This window comes from Chiloscyllium plagiosum, chromosome 36 (genome assembly GCF_004010195.1).
Source record: "Chiloscyllium plagiosum isolate BGI_BamShark_2017 chromosome 36, ASM401019v2, whole genome shotgun sequence".
In the NCBI taxonomy this organism is placed as follows: domain Eukaryota; kingdom Metazoa; phylum Chordata; class Chondrichthyes; order Orectolobiformes; family Hemiscylliidae; genus Chiloscyllium; species Chiloscyllium plagiosum.
The window spans coordinates 12,090,631-12,103,479 of NC_057745.1; the positions used below are offsets into that span (position 1 = coordinate 12,090,631).

The 12,849-nt window shown below is 43.3% G+C and overlaps 1 protein-coding gene across 1 annotated transcript in view; it reads right to left on the reverse strand.

The window, feature by feature from the left end:
- LOC122540843 (cytosolic carboxypeptidase 4-like) overlaps window positions 1-12,849 on the reverse strand; it is a 244,133-nt gene that overhangs the window by 201,969 nt on the left and 29,315 nt on the right. Inside the window, exons 6-9 of the mRNA XM_043677060.1 lie at window positions 11,257-11,294; window positions 7,191-7,399; window positions 5,950-6,124; window positions 2,866-2,948 (exon numbers count right to left, since the gene is read on the reverse strand). Of these exons, the coding sequence (XP_043532995.1) occupies window positions 2,866-2,948; window positions 5,950-6,124; window positions 7,191-7,399; window positions 11,257-11,294 (505 nt within the window). The remainder of the gene's footprint in view (window positions 1-2,865; window positions 2,949-5,949; window positions 6,125-7,190; window positions 7,400-11,256; window positions 11,295-12,849) is intronic.

The window sequence follows — 12,849 nt, forward strand, 5'->3', positions numbered from 1 at the left end:
TCGGGTCACTGTATGGGGTCACTGTGGGGGTTTACTATGGGGTGGGTTACTGTGGGGTTGGGGTCCCTGTGGGGGTGTGGTCACTGTGGGGGGTCACTGTTGGATGGGTATTGGGTCACGGTGGGGGCTTTACTTTGGGGATGGGATCCCTGTGGACTTTGGGGGTGGGGTCCCTGTCACTGTGGGAGGTGGGGTCCCTGAAGTGGGGGTGCGGGATGATCGTGTATCACTCTGTGCTGTGAGACATCACTGTGCTTGGGTCAGGAGTCGATCTGTCGTTGTTCTTTCTGGCCTTGGTGCAGGTTATAGTTCCTCTCCCCATTTATTCCATCTTACTGGGGTCACACGCAGTCTGTGCATAGGTAGAGACAAAGAGATCGGATCTTAATTTCTAAGGGGTAAAATGGATCTGTACCTGCTCCTGAAGGTCTTAATAATTCTGCCTGACCAAATCCAGTTGTGCTTATTGCAATCATCTGACAAATCTTCTTATGACCTAAGGAGAGGACCCCTTCGGCTGATATTCTACAGTGGTGTATCCTCACCAGTAATCATCAGCTCAGCCCAACACAAAGCAAGGAGCTCAGGTGACAGTGAGCTAACTGGTACATCACTGACCCAGTACCACACATTGGTAAGAGGTGGCAGATACCACATAGTGCCAGGAGTGGTCATCTGGGGAAATACCACACTCAGGAGAAAGTGAGGACTGCAGATGCTGGAGATCAGAACTGAAAATGTGTTGCTGGAAAAGCGCAGCAGGTCAGGCAGCATCCAAGGTGCAGGAGAATCGATGTTTCGGGCATGAGCCCTTTCAGCAAATACCACACTCAGCACACATCTGCTCCAAACATGCACAGAATGAGTGAGCTGTGACTTCAAGTTTTCATATGCGATTTATTTCCCATTAGTTTGTGTTTGCAAACCCATGTACCTTCTGCCTAGAAGAGGCAGATAATGAATACATTGAAGCTTTCCAGTTTTCCAGATTCTCAGCTAACCTTGTGATACTGGGGATCACGCGGCATCCGAGGAGCAGGAGAATCGACGTTTCGGGCATCATTCCTGATGGAGGGCTTATGCCTTGCTTTTCCAGCACCACACTCTCAACTCTGATCTCCAGCATCTGCAATCTTCATTTTCTCCTAACCTTGTGGTACTGCCTTTTAAAGGTGCCCATCCCTTTAAATGTCATTTCACGTGGCATTTCCCACTCCCACCATTCATTTCTCTTTGCAGTTGCCATGACGTGTGCCTGCATTTATGAATACTGCTGTAAATGAGCGGGTTTGGGATATTTCAGAAATATATTAGTACAATGCACAATTTCTCAGATAAAGATCAGGGAGGATCCTGAGAGTGAAAAGGGAAGAGGTGGGGATTTAAGTGAGAATACCAGAGTGTGGGGTTTAGATGCTGAATACGGAGTTGCCTGAAGTGGGGAAATAATGGGAGTGTACAACAGGCTGAATCAAGACGTGTATAAAGTGTGAGTAGGGGGTGCAAAGACGTCACAGTGATAGGGAGGGGAAAGGATTCAGGAACAATAGAATGATAATTCTATCAAGTCCCCATGCTTAATAAATTGACTTTAAATTCTTGTCTAATTTCCCATCTCATGACATGCGTCACTTAACAAAGTTGAATTGGTCCAAAATCAAAATCTCTTGTCTCTAAATCCATCATAGAGGTGTGAATCAACTCAAAATCCATCGGGTGGGATCTTTGCTTCTGCGGTCACCTCAAACCCCTGACTCCAGATACAGGCTACATATACACATGCCCACAGCTTCATGATTGATTCTTATGACTTCTTGTTTTGTATTTCCACAGACAACCTCTGTTCCCCTAACAATGGAATAGTTCTCATCTACACCCAATCATTGGTAGTCAGTCATAGAGTCAAAGAGATGTACAGCACGGAAACAGACCCTTCGGTCCAACCCGTCCATGCCGACCAGATATCCCAACCCAATCTAGTCCCACCTGCCAGCACCCATCCCATATCCCTCCTAACCCTTCCTATTCATATACCCATCCAAAGGCCTCTTAAATGTTGCAATTGTACCAGCCTCCACCACTTCCTTGGGCAGCTCATTCCATACACATACCACTCTCTGTGTGAAAATATTGCCCCTTAGGTCTCTTTTATACCTTTCCCCTCTCACCCTAAACCTATGCCCTCTGCCCCTCATAATTTTGTAAACCTCTATAAGGTCACCCCTCAGCCTCCAACTTTTCGGGGAAAACAGCCCCAGCCTGTTCAGCCTCTCCCTAGAGCAAAATCTTCCAACCCTGGCAACATCCTTGTAAATCTTTTCTGAACCCTTTCAAGTTTCACAACATCTTTCCGATAGGAAGGAGACCAGAATTGCACGCAATATTCCAACAGTGGCCTAACCAATGTCCTGTACAGCTGCAACATGACCTCCCAACTCCTGTACTTAATACTCTGACCAATAAAGGAAAGCATACCAAATGCCTTCTTCACTATCCTATCTACCTGTGACTTCACTTTCAAGGAGCTATGAACCTGCACTCCAAGGTCTCTTTGTCCTTTAGTTCTGAGACTTTTACCCCATGGATCTCCCTGTGCAGCCTCCACCAGTCTGTCACCTCAAGCCTATATCTTTAAGACTTCCTCAAAATAATTCTCTTTGACTATTCCTTTGGTTCCCATTTAATCTTCCCCACTTTTACTTATTAACACTTTGTCTGACGTACAACATTTCGATTTCAATATCTTGAGCTGCATTTTAGAAGATGTAAGTTATTAATATAATATATCAGCCAGCTGCACTTATACTTAAACCCAATGATAGTTTTGCCTTTTTCTACTGCCTTCACTTCATTACAATTACTTACATCTTCATTACACACTGGTTCTTCATTCTCAATGTTGTCTTCATCATCCTGTTCTTCATCATCTTCTTTCATTGCAATGACCTCTATACAAACACACAGCTCTGTTAGCCCAATCCTCGACACTTATCTTCATAATTTAGATAATAATGAGTATATTATGAGTCATTATCCTTGTTTACTGTCATCTAGAGATTTTACTTTAGTTGACAGTTGTATAATTCTTATCATTGATACTGTGAAGACACTATGGCTGTAGGAGGTATATTTTGTCCTGATTTGTTTTTGAAGAGAGGTTGAGATAGAGGTGGCCAATAAAGTAAACTGCTTGTGAGGGCTTGGTGTTTTTAAAAGTTGGAACAATAGAGGCAGCCCGAATGGGTGCGGTTAAGCTCCGACAGAAGCAAGATTTTGGTTTAGCTTTCAATAGTTGTTGGGGTTTGGAAGCTGCTATACAATTCCCCCTGCTACAGCAAAACATTAGAGATCTCCCTCTCTCAGAGTTTTCTCTTGATGTCCTTTCCTCCTGGAATGGAGAATTGCATGTGAGATAATATATCTTACTGACTTTGACTTTGCCAAGGGTGTGTTGATAAGATGTTACTATATTATTACAGTTGCTGTTTAGTAGTTAAATAATCTATTATTCAGTTAAGTTTTCCAATTTTTCTTTTGTTTTACATTTTAATTGTAGTGTATGAATAAAATGTGTTTTGCTTCAAGATTGGTAGTCTGACCAATCGACTTACATCCAGAACATAACGCGTTACACTTGCCTTGAAATTTGTTTTACATTTTAATTGTAGTGTATGAATAAAATGTGTTTTGCTTCAAGATTGGTAGTCTGACCAATCGACTTACATCCAGAACATAACGCGTTACACTTGCCTTGAAAAATAAGAAAACTTTGGAGTCCAGGCTATTTTCTTAAAATATTTTGAGGGGGAGGGGTTTGGTCTGGTATGTAACAATATTGTTTTTTGCATTTGGTGCTGAGACATTCATTGATCTGTTAAAGAATGTCCTACTCATTGACATTGACACATCTACTTGGATTTCAGCAACAAAAGACTGGGTCCATGATACACAGTTATCTATAATGTGGTCTGACATATAATCCTGTAAAATTATGCTATAGGTCAACATAGAGTGTATCGTACAGGCTTACAAATAGTATCACCTAAACTAAGGGCTGTCCTTACAGCATCAAACCATGAGGAAGTATTTCAAAAATCAATTTATTTATTTATCTTTGTAGAGAATTTCCATGTGTTGGGGGAGTCCAGAACTAGAGGGCACACATTTAGGGTGAGGGGGGAAAAATTTCAAATGGACCGAAAGGTCAACTTTTTCACACAGAGGCTGATGTACGTGTATGGAATGAGCTGCCAGAGGAAGTGGTGGAGGCTGGTACAATTACAACATTTAAAAGGCATCTGGATGGGTATATGAATAGGAAGGATTTAGAGTGATATGGGCCAAGTGCTAGCAAATGGGACTAGATTACATATCTGGTTGGCATGGGCGAGTTGGATCGAAGGGTCTGTTTCAATGCTGAACATCTCTATGACTCTCTGACTCTATGACATTCTGCTGTTATAAGATTAGATTCTCAAGCCTGGAGAAGTTGTTTAGCAGTGATTATGATTTGGTAACCGTTAGAAACCTAGTTGTAGCTCTGAACAAGGCAGAAATTGTTCATTTTTTTGATGGTGACAGTGACAGCATAGATACATATCAAATCAGTGATCTGTAGAAGCTTTCCATCTAAGCTAGCATTGTCATTGTGGAGGAGCAAGGTTTCTTTTGATGGAAACTTTGGATTTCCTCTTTTTTCTGCACATTCATGGCCTCCAGCATTTGCTGACATCTTCACAGAGTGGATGATGGTAGTATTATCTCCTGCAATGGCCGAGCACATTGGGCCTAAACTCATTTGGAAGAGTGAGAAGTAACCTTATTGATTCATCGAAGATTCTGAGGGGTGATAACCTGCTCACTGAGAAATAATTCCCCAAGTGGGGGAAAGTAGAACAAAGGGCCATGGTATAAAAATGAGGGGTCTTCCATTTAAGGTGGAGATGAGGAAGAAAGACATCTCTCAGAGAATCTTTACATTTTGGAAGTCTGTTCCCCAGAATGCAGCAGAGGCTGGGTCATTGAATATATTTAAGGTTGAGTTAGACATATTTTAATTGACGAGAGAGTCAAGGGTTCAGATTGTTTGCTGAGCTGGAAGGTTCGTTTTCAGATATTTCATCACCATACACGGTAACATCTTCAGTGAGCCTCCAAATGAAGCACTAGTGGTGCAGCCCACTTTCTATTTATATGTTTGAGTTTCCTCAGGTTGGTGATGCCATTGGTGACTCAAATATATAAATAGAAAGTGGGCTGCACCACTAGTGCTTCGTCTGGAAGCTCATTGAAGATGGTACCTAGTATGGTGACGAAACGTCTGAAAATGAACCTTCCAGCCCGGCGAACAATCCGAACCCTTGACTCTCTTGTCAATTAAAATACGTCTAACTCAACCTTAAATATATTCAATGACCCAGCCTCTGCTGCATTCTGGACCTTCCAGCTCAGTGAGCAAACCTACATCCAAAACCTTAACCTGAGCTACAGATCTTCTCAAAACTCACTAGAGTCAAGGGTTTTAGGCAACAGGCAAGACAATTAAGTTAAGGCCACTGTGAGATCAGCTATGATGGGTTCAAGTGGTTGATTGGCCAACTCCTGCTCATTCTCAATGGTGTTATAATCTTGTGATATTTATAAATGCAAAACCAAATGAAAGTAATCAGAATTGTCCCTTGACAGCATAAAACCTGAATGTGGCTGAAAAGAGATGCATTTTGTCAAAGTTTCTTGTCCTGCACTCATCAGGGCAATTAGCAAGAATAAAATGTCAAGGGGCAAAACCAACATTTATATTGTAGGAAAGTAAAGAGCTGATTGGTTGACTATTGGACTCTGATTGGTAGAGGTGTTACTATGGAGATTGCACCTGTCTGATGGCTGCAACGTGTCAGCAAAACGTGTCCTTTCATCAACAGAAATGCAGGCAGGTCAATAGGATCTCACCTTGAGGAAACATACTGGGACAGGCCAGTGGCTGCGAGTCCGCTGCGTTCGGGAGTAAAAATGAATAGCAACTTCTAACTGTTAACAAAGGAAGAGGCTGTTTGGGGTGACACTTCCGCATGACTTGTGTTGCCAACTTGATCACGGGCTGTAGGCCTGGACTACTGCCATAAGCCTAGAGAAGGAAGAAACCAGTGCAATCACTCCAGAATGCTGAAAATCCAACGCGTTATCGCCATGGAGACATGCGTTCCCCTTCAATACTGCTTTTGGAAAGAAGGTACATTTTTCGCTCCTGCTAAGCCCCTGTGTTTTAACAACAATCATTTTCATTTCGACTCTTACGTATCCTGTCATGAGCTGATGGCCTGTCCTCATGGCTATAAATATTAATTATTAATAGTTATGAGGAGAAACAAGAAAACAACAATCCAGCCTTTTCTCTTAATTCATTCATGTGATGAGGGAGTCGCTGGCTAGGCAGCAGTTATTGCCCATCCCGAATTATTCCAGAGGGTAGTTAAGAGTCAACTACCCTCTGTGGGTCTGGAGTCACAGGTAAGTTAGACCCAGTAAGAACGGCATCTTCCTTCCCTAAGTGACATCAGTGAACTTTTGATTCTCCAGTAAGATGGAAGATCTTTTTATTGTAGGGACACCACCTACCACGTTGCAGTCAGATTGTTGTAATGTTAGTAAAGTCTCCATATTCCCAAAGTGCTGCTCTTTCAGTAGAGTGGGAGAGACAGTTGGTGATGAGTTTAACCTGAGGGTGACTACGTTGCGAAGGCATGACCTTGATTAACCAGTGTAATAGAGGGTATGGTGCTGGAAAAACACAGCAGGTCAGGCAGCATCCGAGGAGCAGGAAAAGCATCATTTCGGGCAATTCCTGATGAAGGGCTTTTGCCCAAAATGTCAATTCTCCTGCTCCTCAGATGCTGCCTGACCAGCTGTGCTTCTCCAGCCCCACACTCTCGACTCTAATCTCCAGCATCTGCAGGCCTCACTTTCGCCTCAGTGTATGTGGTACCCTAACATCACTCTACCTCACAAATCCACTGTCCAGATCCCCCCATGTAACAGCAGTGTCTCCCTCACAGTACCTCTAGTGTTCTGCTCTCAACGAATCAGTTCAAATTAAAGAAGCAATCTTGGTTAAAGTCCCTGTTGAGTTGAAACAGTGCTGACTAAACAGTGAGGATGCTTGATGGTCTTTTCTCAGCAATGCTGCTACCCACCTGTGAGGCACTGAGCAGGACCCGCATGCCGTCTGCCTGCAGAAAGGCTTTCTTCCCAGCCTGGATGTTTGTCATATTCTTAATGCAGTTAAGCAGAGCTTTGTGAATGGAGATGAACTTGTTCTGTGTATCTCGTTGGTGCCAATCCTGATACAACTTCAGGAGCCTGTGGATGTATCCATTGTCCACCGCCCTCCTGCAGTTCCATTCTGAAACAAAGAGTTTAAACAAGAAATCAGATTTTTCTTTGCACCATGGTGCTTATTGACAAGATGTAATCTGAAAATTACTCTATGATCTTGTGGTGCAGTGACCCTACCTCTGACCCACAATCCCCACAGTGTGGATACAGGCCCTTCAGCCCAACAGAACCCTCTAAAGGCTAACCCAACCAGACCCATTCCACCTTGAGCAATGCACCTAACCTACACATCCCTGAACATCACGGGCAACTTAGCATGGCCAATTCACCTGACCTACACATTTTTGGACTGTGGGATGAAACCAGAGCACCCGGATGAAATCCACGCAGACACGGGGAAAACGTGCAAACTCCACACAGACAGTCACCCGAGGCTGGAATCAAACCCAGGTCCCTGGTGTTGTGAGGCAGCAGTGCTAACCACTGAGCCCTCGCACCAGCCAGATCCCTGTCCCACTCCAGAGCTTGATGGCCATGAAAGGTGTATTAATAATGCAACAGAGTATCATTTGTAAATGGTTCCAATATACATTGATGGTCAGCAGTGCGTACAGAGAGACAGGGGTCAGCACGTGATGGAAAGGAAGCTGGGGTTTCTGTCATCATTAGCTCTAGCTCTAGACTAGAACCCTCAGGACACAGCAACTCACACTCAGCTGGTGAGAGTGTAACAGATTGGTCCCAAAAACACAGGCACTAAATCCTCATTCCGGTTTGAGTGAATTTAGGATCTGCTTCCTCTCCCTCCAGAGAATGGGACTTGCTGTGCTGTGGTTGGACCTGTTTTTGATTAGAGAATAAATTCTTGGGATTCCTATAGGGTACCACAAAGCCATTCAGCCCATTGAGTCTGCACTGACCCTCCAAATAGCATGTCGCCCAAACCCAAACCACCCACCCTATCCCTGTAACTCCGCATTTCCCATGGTTAATCCACCTGCACATCTTTGTATTGCACTGAAGAACTATATTTGAGAACTGAAGATATAGAATGTATACATATATACAAACACACATATATTAATGAACTAATATAGAACAAAAAGGACACATATGAGATATATAAATATTTATATAGTAAATATAAGATCTGTGTATATAGTGGATCTCCAGGGCACATGATTGACACCACAATGTTGGCTCTTCATCTCACTAATGGACAACAGTGTCACCCTGTGGAATAAAGGTGCAACTACATGTCAAATCAACGTGTGATTCAATCTGCTCTGTCTCCAATTCAGACACCACACAATAAATACAATCTTTCATTATGTAACCTTACTGTACCACGGTCCAATCTTCTCAAGTTGTGATGCAATTCTTGCAACAATTATTCTTGTGGTAAAAATAGCAACAATTATTGCATTTCTAGCCTCAACATTGAAAATCAATACTTTGAACTGTTTTTCGAACAAATATCCTTTTATAAAAATGTTACACCTAGACTAGAATTGACAGATCCTAACTTGTTCATGCATCCCAGCCACATAAAGGTGAGCAAATATTGAACGTTCAGAAGAAACATAGTGGTTGGAAGGAAAAACTAAAATCATGGAAATGTAGAGGTAACAATAAAAATGCTACTATTAGAGAGTGATATAAGTAGTCGAAAAGTGTGGCACTGGAAAAGCACAGCAGGTCAGGCAGCATCCGAGGAGCAGGAGAGTCGACATTTCTGAGCTACTTATACCTGACCGGCTGTGCTTTTCCTGCATCACACTTTTCGACCCTGATCTCCAGCATCTGCAGTCCTCAATTTCTCCGAGTGATATAAGTAGCAAAGCTGCAGGATGGGTTAGTGAGATTAGAAGGCTGGCCCAAAAAATGGAAAGATTAGGAAACAGCTTGAATTTAGGCAAAAAAAAAATTATTTTTGCTGCAGTGCTCCAGCCAAGCTCAGCACAAGCCACACTTTCCTCACGGGGTCCCTGCAACCCTCTGGACTCAATGTTGAACTCAACAATTTTAAGGCTTGAGGCACCTCCTCACATGCCCTTCCCCCAGTGCCCACACACCAGGCCTTGGCATCACATGGGTTGCCCAACATACTATTGTCAGTCACTAATAGTCCCCATTAGCAGCTATTCATTCCCCCAGTCTGCCTTTTTTCTACTTAATTCACAGGGTGATGGCATCGCTGACTGGGCCAGCCATTTATTGCCTGACCCTAATTGTTAAGAATCACCAAATGTTGCTGTAGGCCAGACCAGATAAAGGCAGCAGCTTCCCCCCCTAAACGGCATTAGTAAACCAGTTTAGTTTTCCCAACTATTGACAATTGAACTCACGGTCATCATGAGACTCCTAATTCCAGTTTTTTTTAAACTGAATTCAAATTTCAGAATTGGCTGTAGTATGATTTGCACCTGGGTGCCCAGAGTATTGTTGGGATCTCTGGATTAACAGCTGAAAAATGTGTTGCTGGAAAAGTGCAGCAGGGCAGGCAGCATCCAAGGAGCAGGAGAATCAACATTTTGGGCATAAGCCCTTCTTCAGGAATCCTTCTTTCTGCTCCTTGGATGTTGCCTGACCTGATGCGCTTTTCCAGCAACACATTTTCAGTTCTGATCTCTAGCATCTGCAGACCTCACTTTCTCCTTTTAACTCTGGATTAACAGTCTAGCAATGATACCACTAAGCCATCACCTCCCTTTTACTCATTCCTTTATCTGTCCAACTGTTTTTTTCTCTCTCTTTGGACTCCAGCCATTGCTTATTCCTCCCCCTCCCTGCATCCCATCTTGTGTGTCAAACCACCCTTTTCCTTGCTACCATCAGTTCTGAAAAGGTCACTGGACCCAAAACATTAACTCTGATTTCTCTCCACAGATGCTGCCGGGTCTGCTGAGCTTTTCCAGCAATTTTTTTTTAAGAATTCCTACAGCTTGGAAACAGGCCTTTCGGCCCAACAAGTCCACACTGACCCTCCGAAGAGTAACCCATTCCCCTACATTTACCCCTGACTAATGCACCTAACCTACACATCCCTGAACACCATGGCCAATTCAGCTGACCTGCACATCTTTGGACAGTGGGAGGAAATTGGAGCAATTTCTGTTTTGAATTTATGCAACATCTTTAAGACCTGAGGAAAGCCCGTTGAAACTTGCATCTCATTAATGTTATCTGAAGTACAGTCATTTTCACTTTGTCGGTAACTGAAACAGCAAGGTTGTGCAGAGCAAATTTCACCAAGGGAACTAGTTGAATGAGAATGAAGGAGAAGGGGCTGGTGAGATTACAGACCAGAATGATGATGTTAGACCCACAGTCAAAGGACAGGAAGGCATGATCAGTAACATCCTCACAAAATAAGGCAAAGAGATGTGGGGTGGCTCAGTCACCAGCACTGTTCCCTCACAGCACCTAGGAACTGAGTGCAATTCCACCCTCAGGCAACTGTCTGTGTGGAGTTTGCACGTTCTGTGTGGGTTTCCTCCAGGTGCTCTAGTTTCATCCCACTGTCCAAAAATGTGCAGGTTAGGTGGATTGGCCATGTTAAATTATGCAGGCTAGGTGTATTAGCCATGGGGAATGCAGGGTTACAGGGGGTGGAGTGGTGGGATGGTGTTCACAGGGTCAGTGGGGGCTGAGTGGTCAGCTTCCACACTGTAGGGATTCTCTTCTATGTAGAAAAACAGAACTGTATTCAAGCAATGTTAAACTAACAATGAGAAACATTGTAATAGCATCATATTGTTGCCATTTTACATTCCAGTAATATTTTCCTCAAACATGTACAAACAACAGGTATTTCTTCAAACAAGAAATGCAGATACACAGCATAAATGTCCTCAAATTTTAAATCATTTTACAGCAAAACGTATGGAAGGACAATGAACAGGAAAATGAATAAAAACTTACTCGATTTCAATAATGCTGAAAGAGCTTCAATGGCTGCTCTAGAAATTAGAAATAATATTTTATTCAGGACGCAAGCCGCAGTAAATATAGCCAAATATATACATAACGCTCTTTAGAAAAATTAATGCTACTGATCAGATATGGTAGCAAATAAAGATTTTCTAATTCCTGAATTCGAGAACAGGATGATCGTGCAGATCCAAAGAATAAAGAACAGCATGACAAAGGAATAGGGCCTTTGACCCACCAAAACATGATGCCCTTCTAAACCAAAAATGTTTTATCTCTATCTGGTCTGTATCCCTCTATTTCCTACCTGTTCATGTATCTGTCAAGATCCCTCTTAAATGTTGCTAAAGTATCCCCCTCCACCACCGACTCTGGTAGTGCTTTCCAGACATTTACCACCCTCTGTGTAAAAATCCTGCCTCTCACATCTTCTTTAAACTTATCCCCTTTTATCTTAAACTCACATTCCCTAGTGATTGACATTCCTATTCGGAGGAAAAAGACTCCATTCTATCTCTGCCTCTCATAATTTTGTTCACTTCAGGTCGCCCGCTCAGCCTCTGATGTTCGAGTGAAATTTAAATAAAGTAGACCGTACTTTAACTCAAATCCAAGGGAGCACTGCCAAATGTTCTAGTCTTATCTTCCTATTTAACCCATAAGTTGCTCTGTGTTCTCTCTAAGGGAGTCATAGCATCATAGAAATGTACAGCATGGAAACAGACCCTTCGGTCCAACCCGTCCATGCCAACCAGATATCCCAACCCAATCTAGTCCCACCTGCCAGCACACGGCCCATATCCCTCCAAACCCTTCCTATTCATATACCCATCCAAATGCCTCTTAAATGTTGCAATTGTACCAGCCTCCCCACATCCTCTGGCAGCTCATTCCATACACATACCACCCTCTGCGTGAAAACGTTGCCCCGTAGGTCTCTTTTATGTCTTTCTCCTCTCACCCTAAACCTATGCCCTCTAGTTCTGGACTCCCCCACCCCAGGGAAAAGACTTTGCATATTCACCCTATGCATGCCCCTCATAATTTAGTAAACCTCTATAAGGTCACCTCAGCCTCCAATGCTCCAGGGAAAACAGCCCCAGCCTGTTCAGCCTCTCCCTGTAGCTCAGATCCCCCAACCCTGGCAACAACCTTGTAAATCTTTTCTGAACCGTTTCAAGTTTCACTACATCCTTCTGATAGGAAGGAGACCAGAATTGCATGCAATATTCCAACAGTGGCCTAACCAATGTCCTGTACAGCCGCAACATGACCTCCCAACTCCTGTACTCAATACTCTGACCAATAAAGGAAAGCATACTAAACGCCTTCTTCACTATCCTATCTCCCTGCAACTCCACTTTCAATGAGCTATGAACCTGCACTCCAAGGTCTCTTTGTTCAGCAACACTCCCTGGGACCTTACCATTAAGTGTATAAGTCCTGCTAAGATTTGCTTTCCCAAAATGCAGCACCTCGCATTTATCTGAATTAAACTCCATCTGTCAAGAATGTGATGCTGGAAAAGCACAGCCAGTCAGGCAGCATCTGAGGAGCAGAAGAATCAACATTTCAAGCATTCCT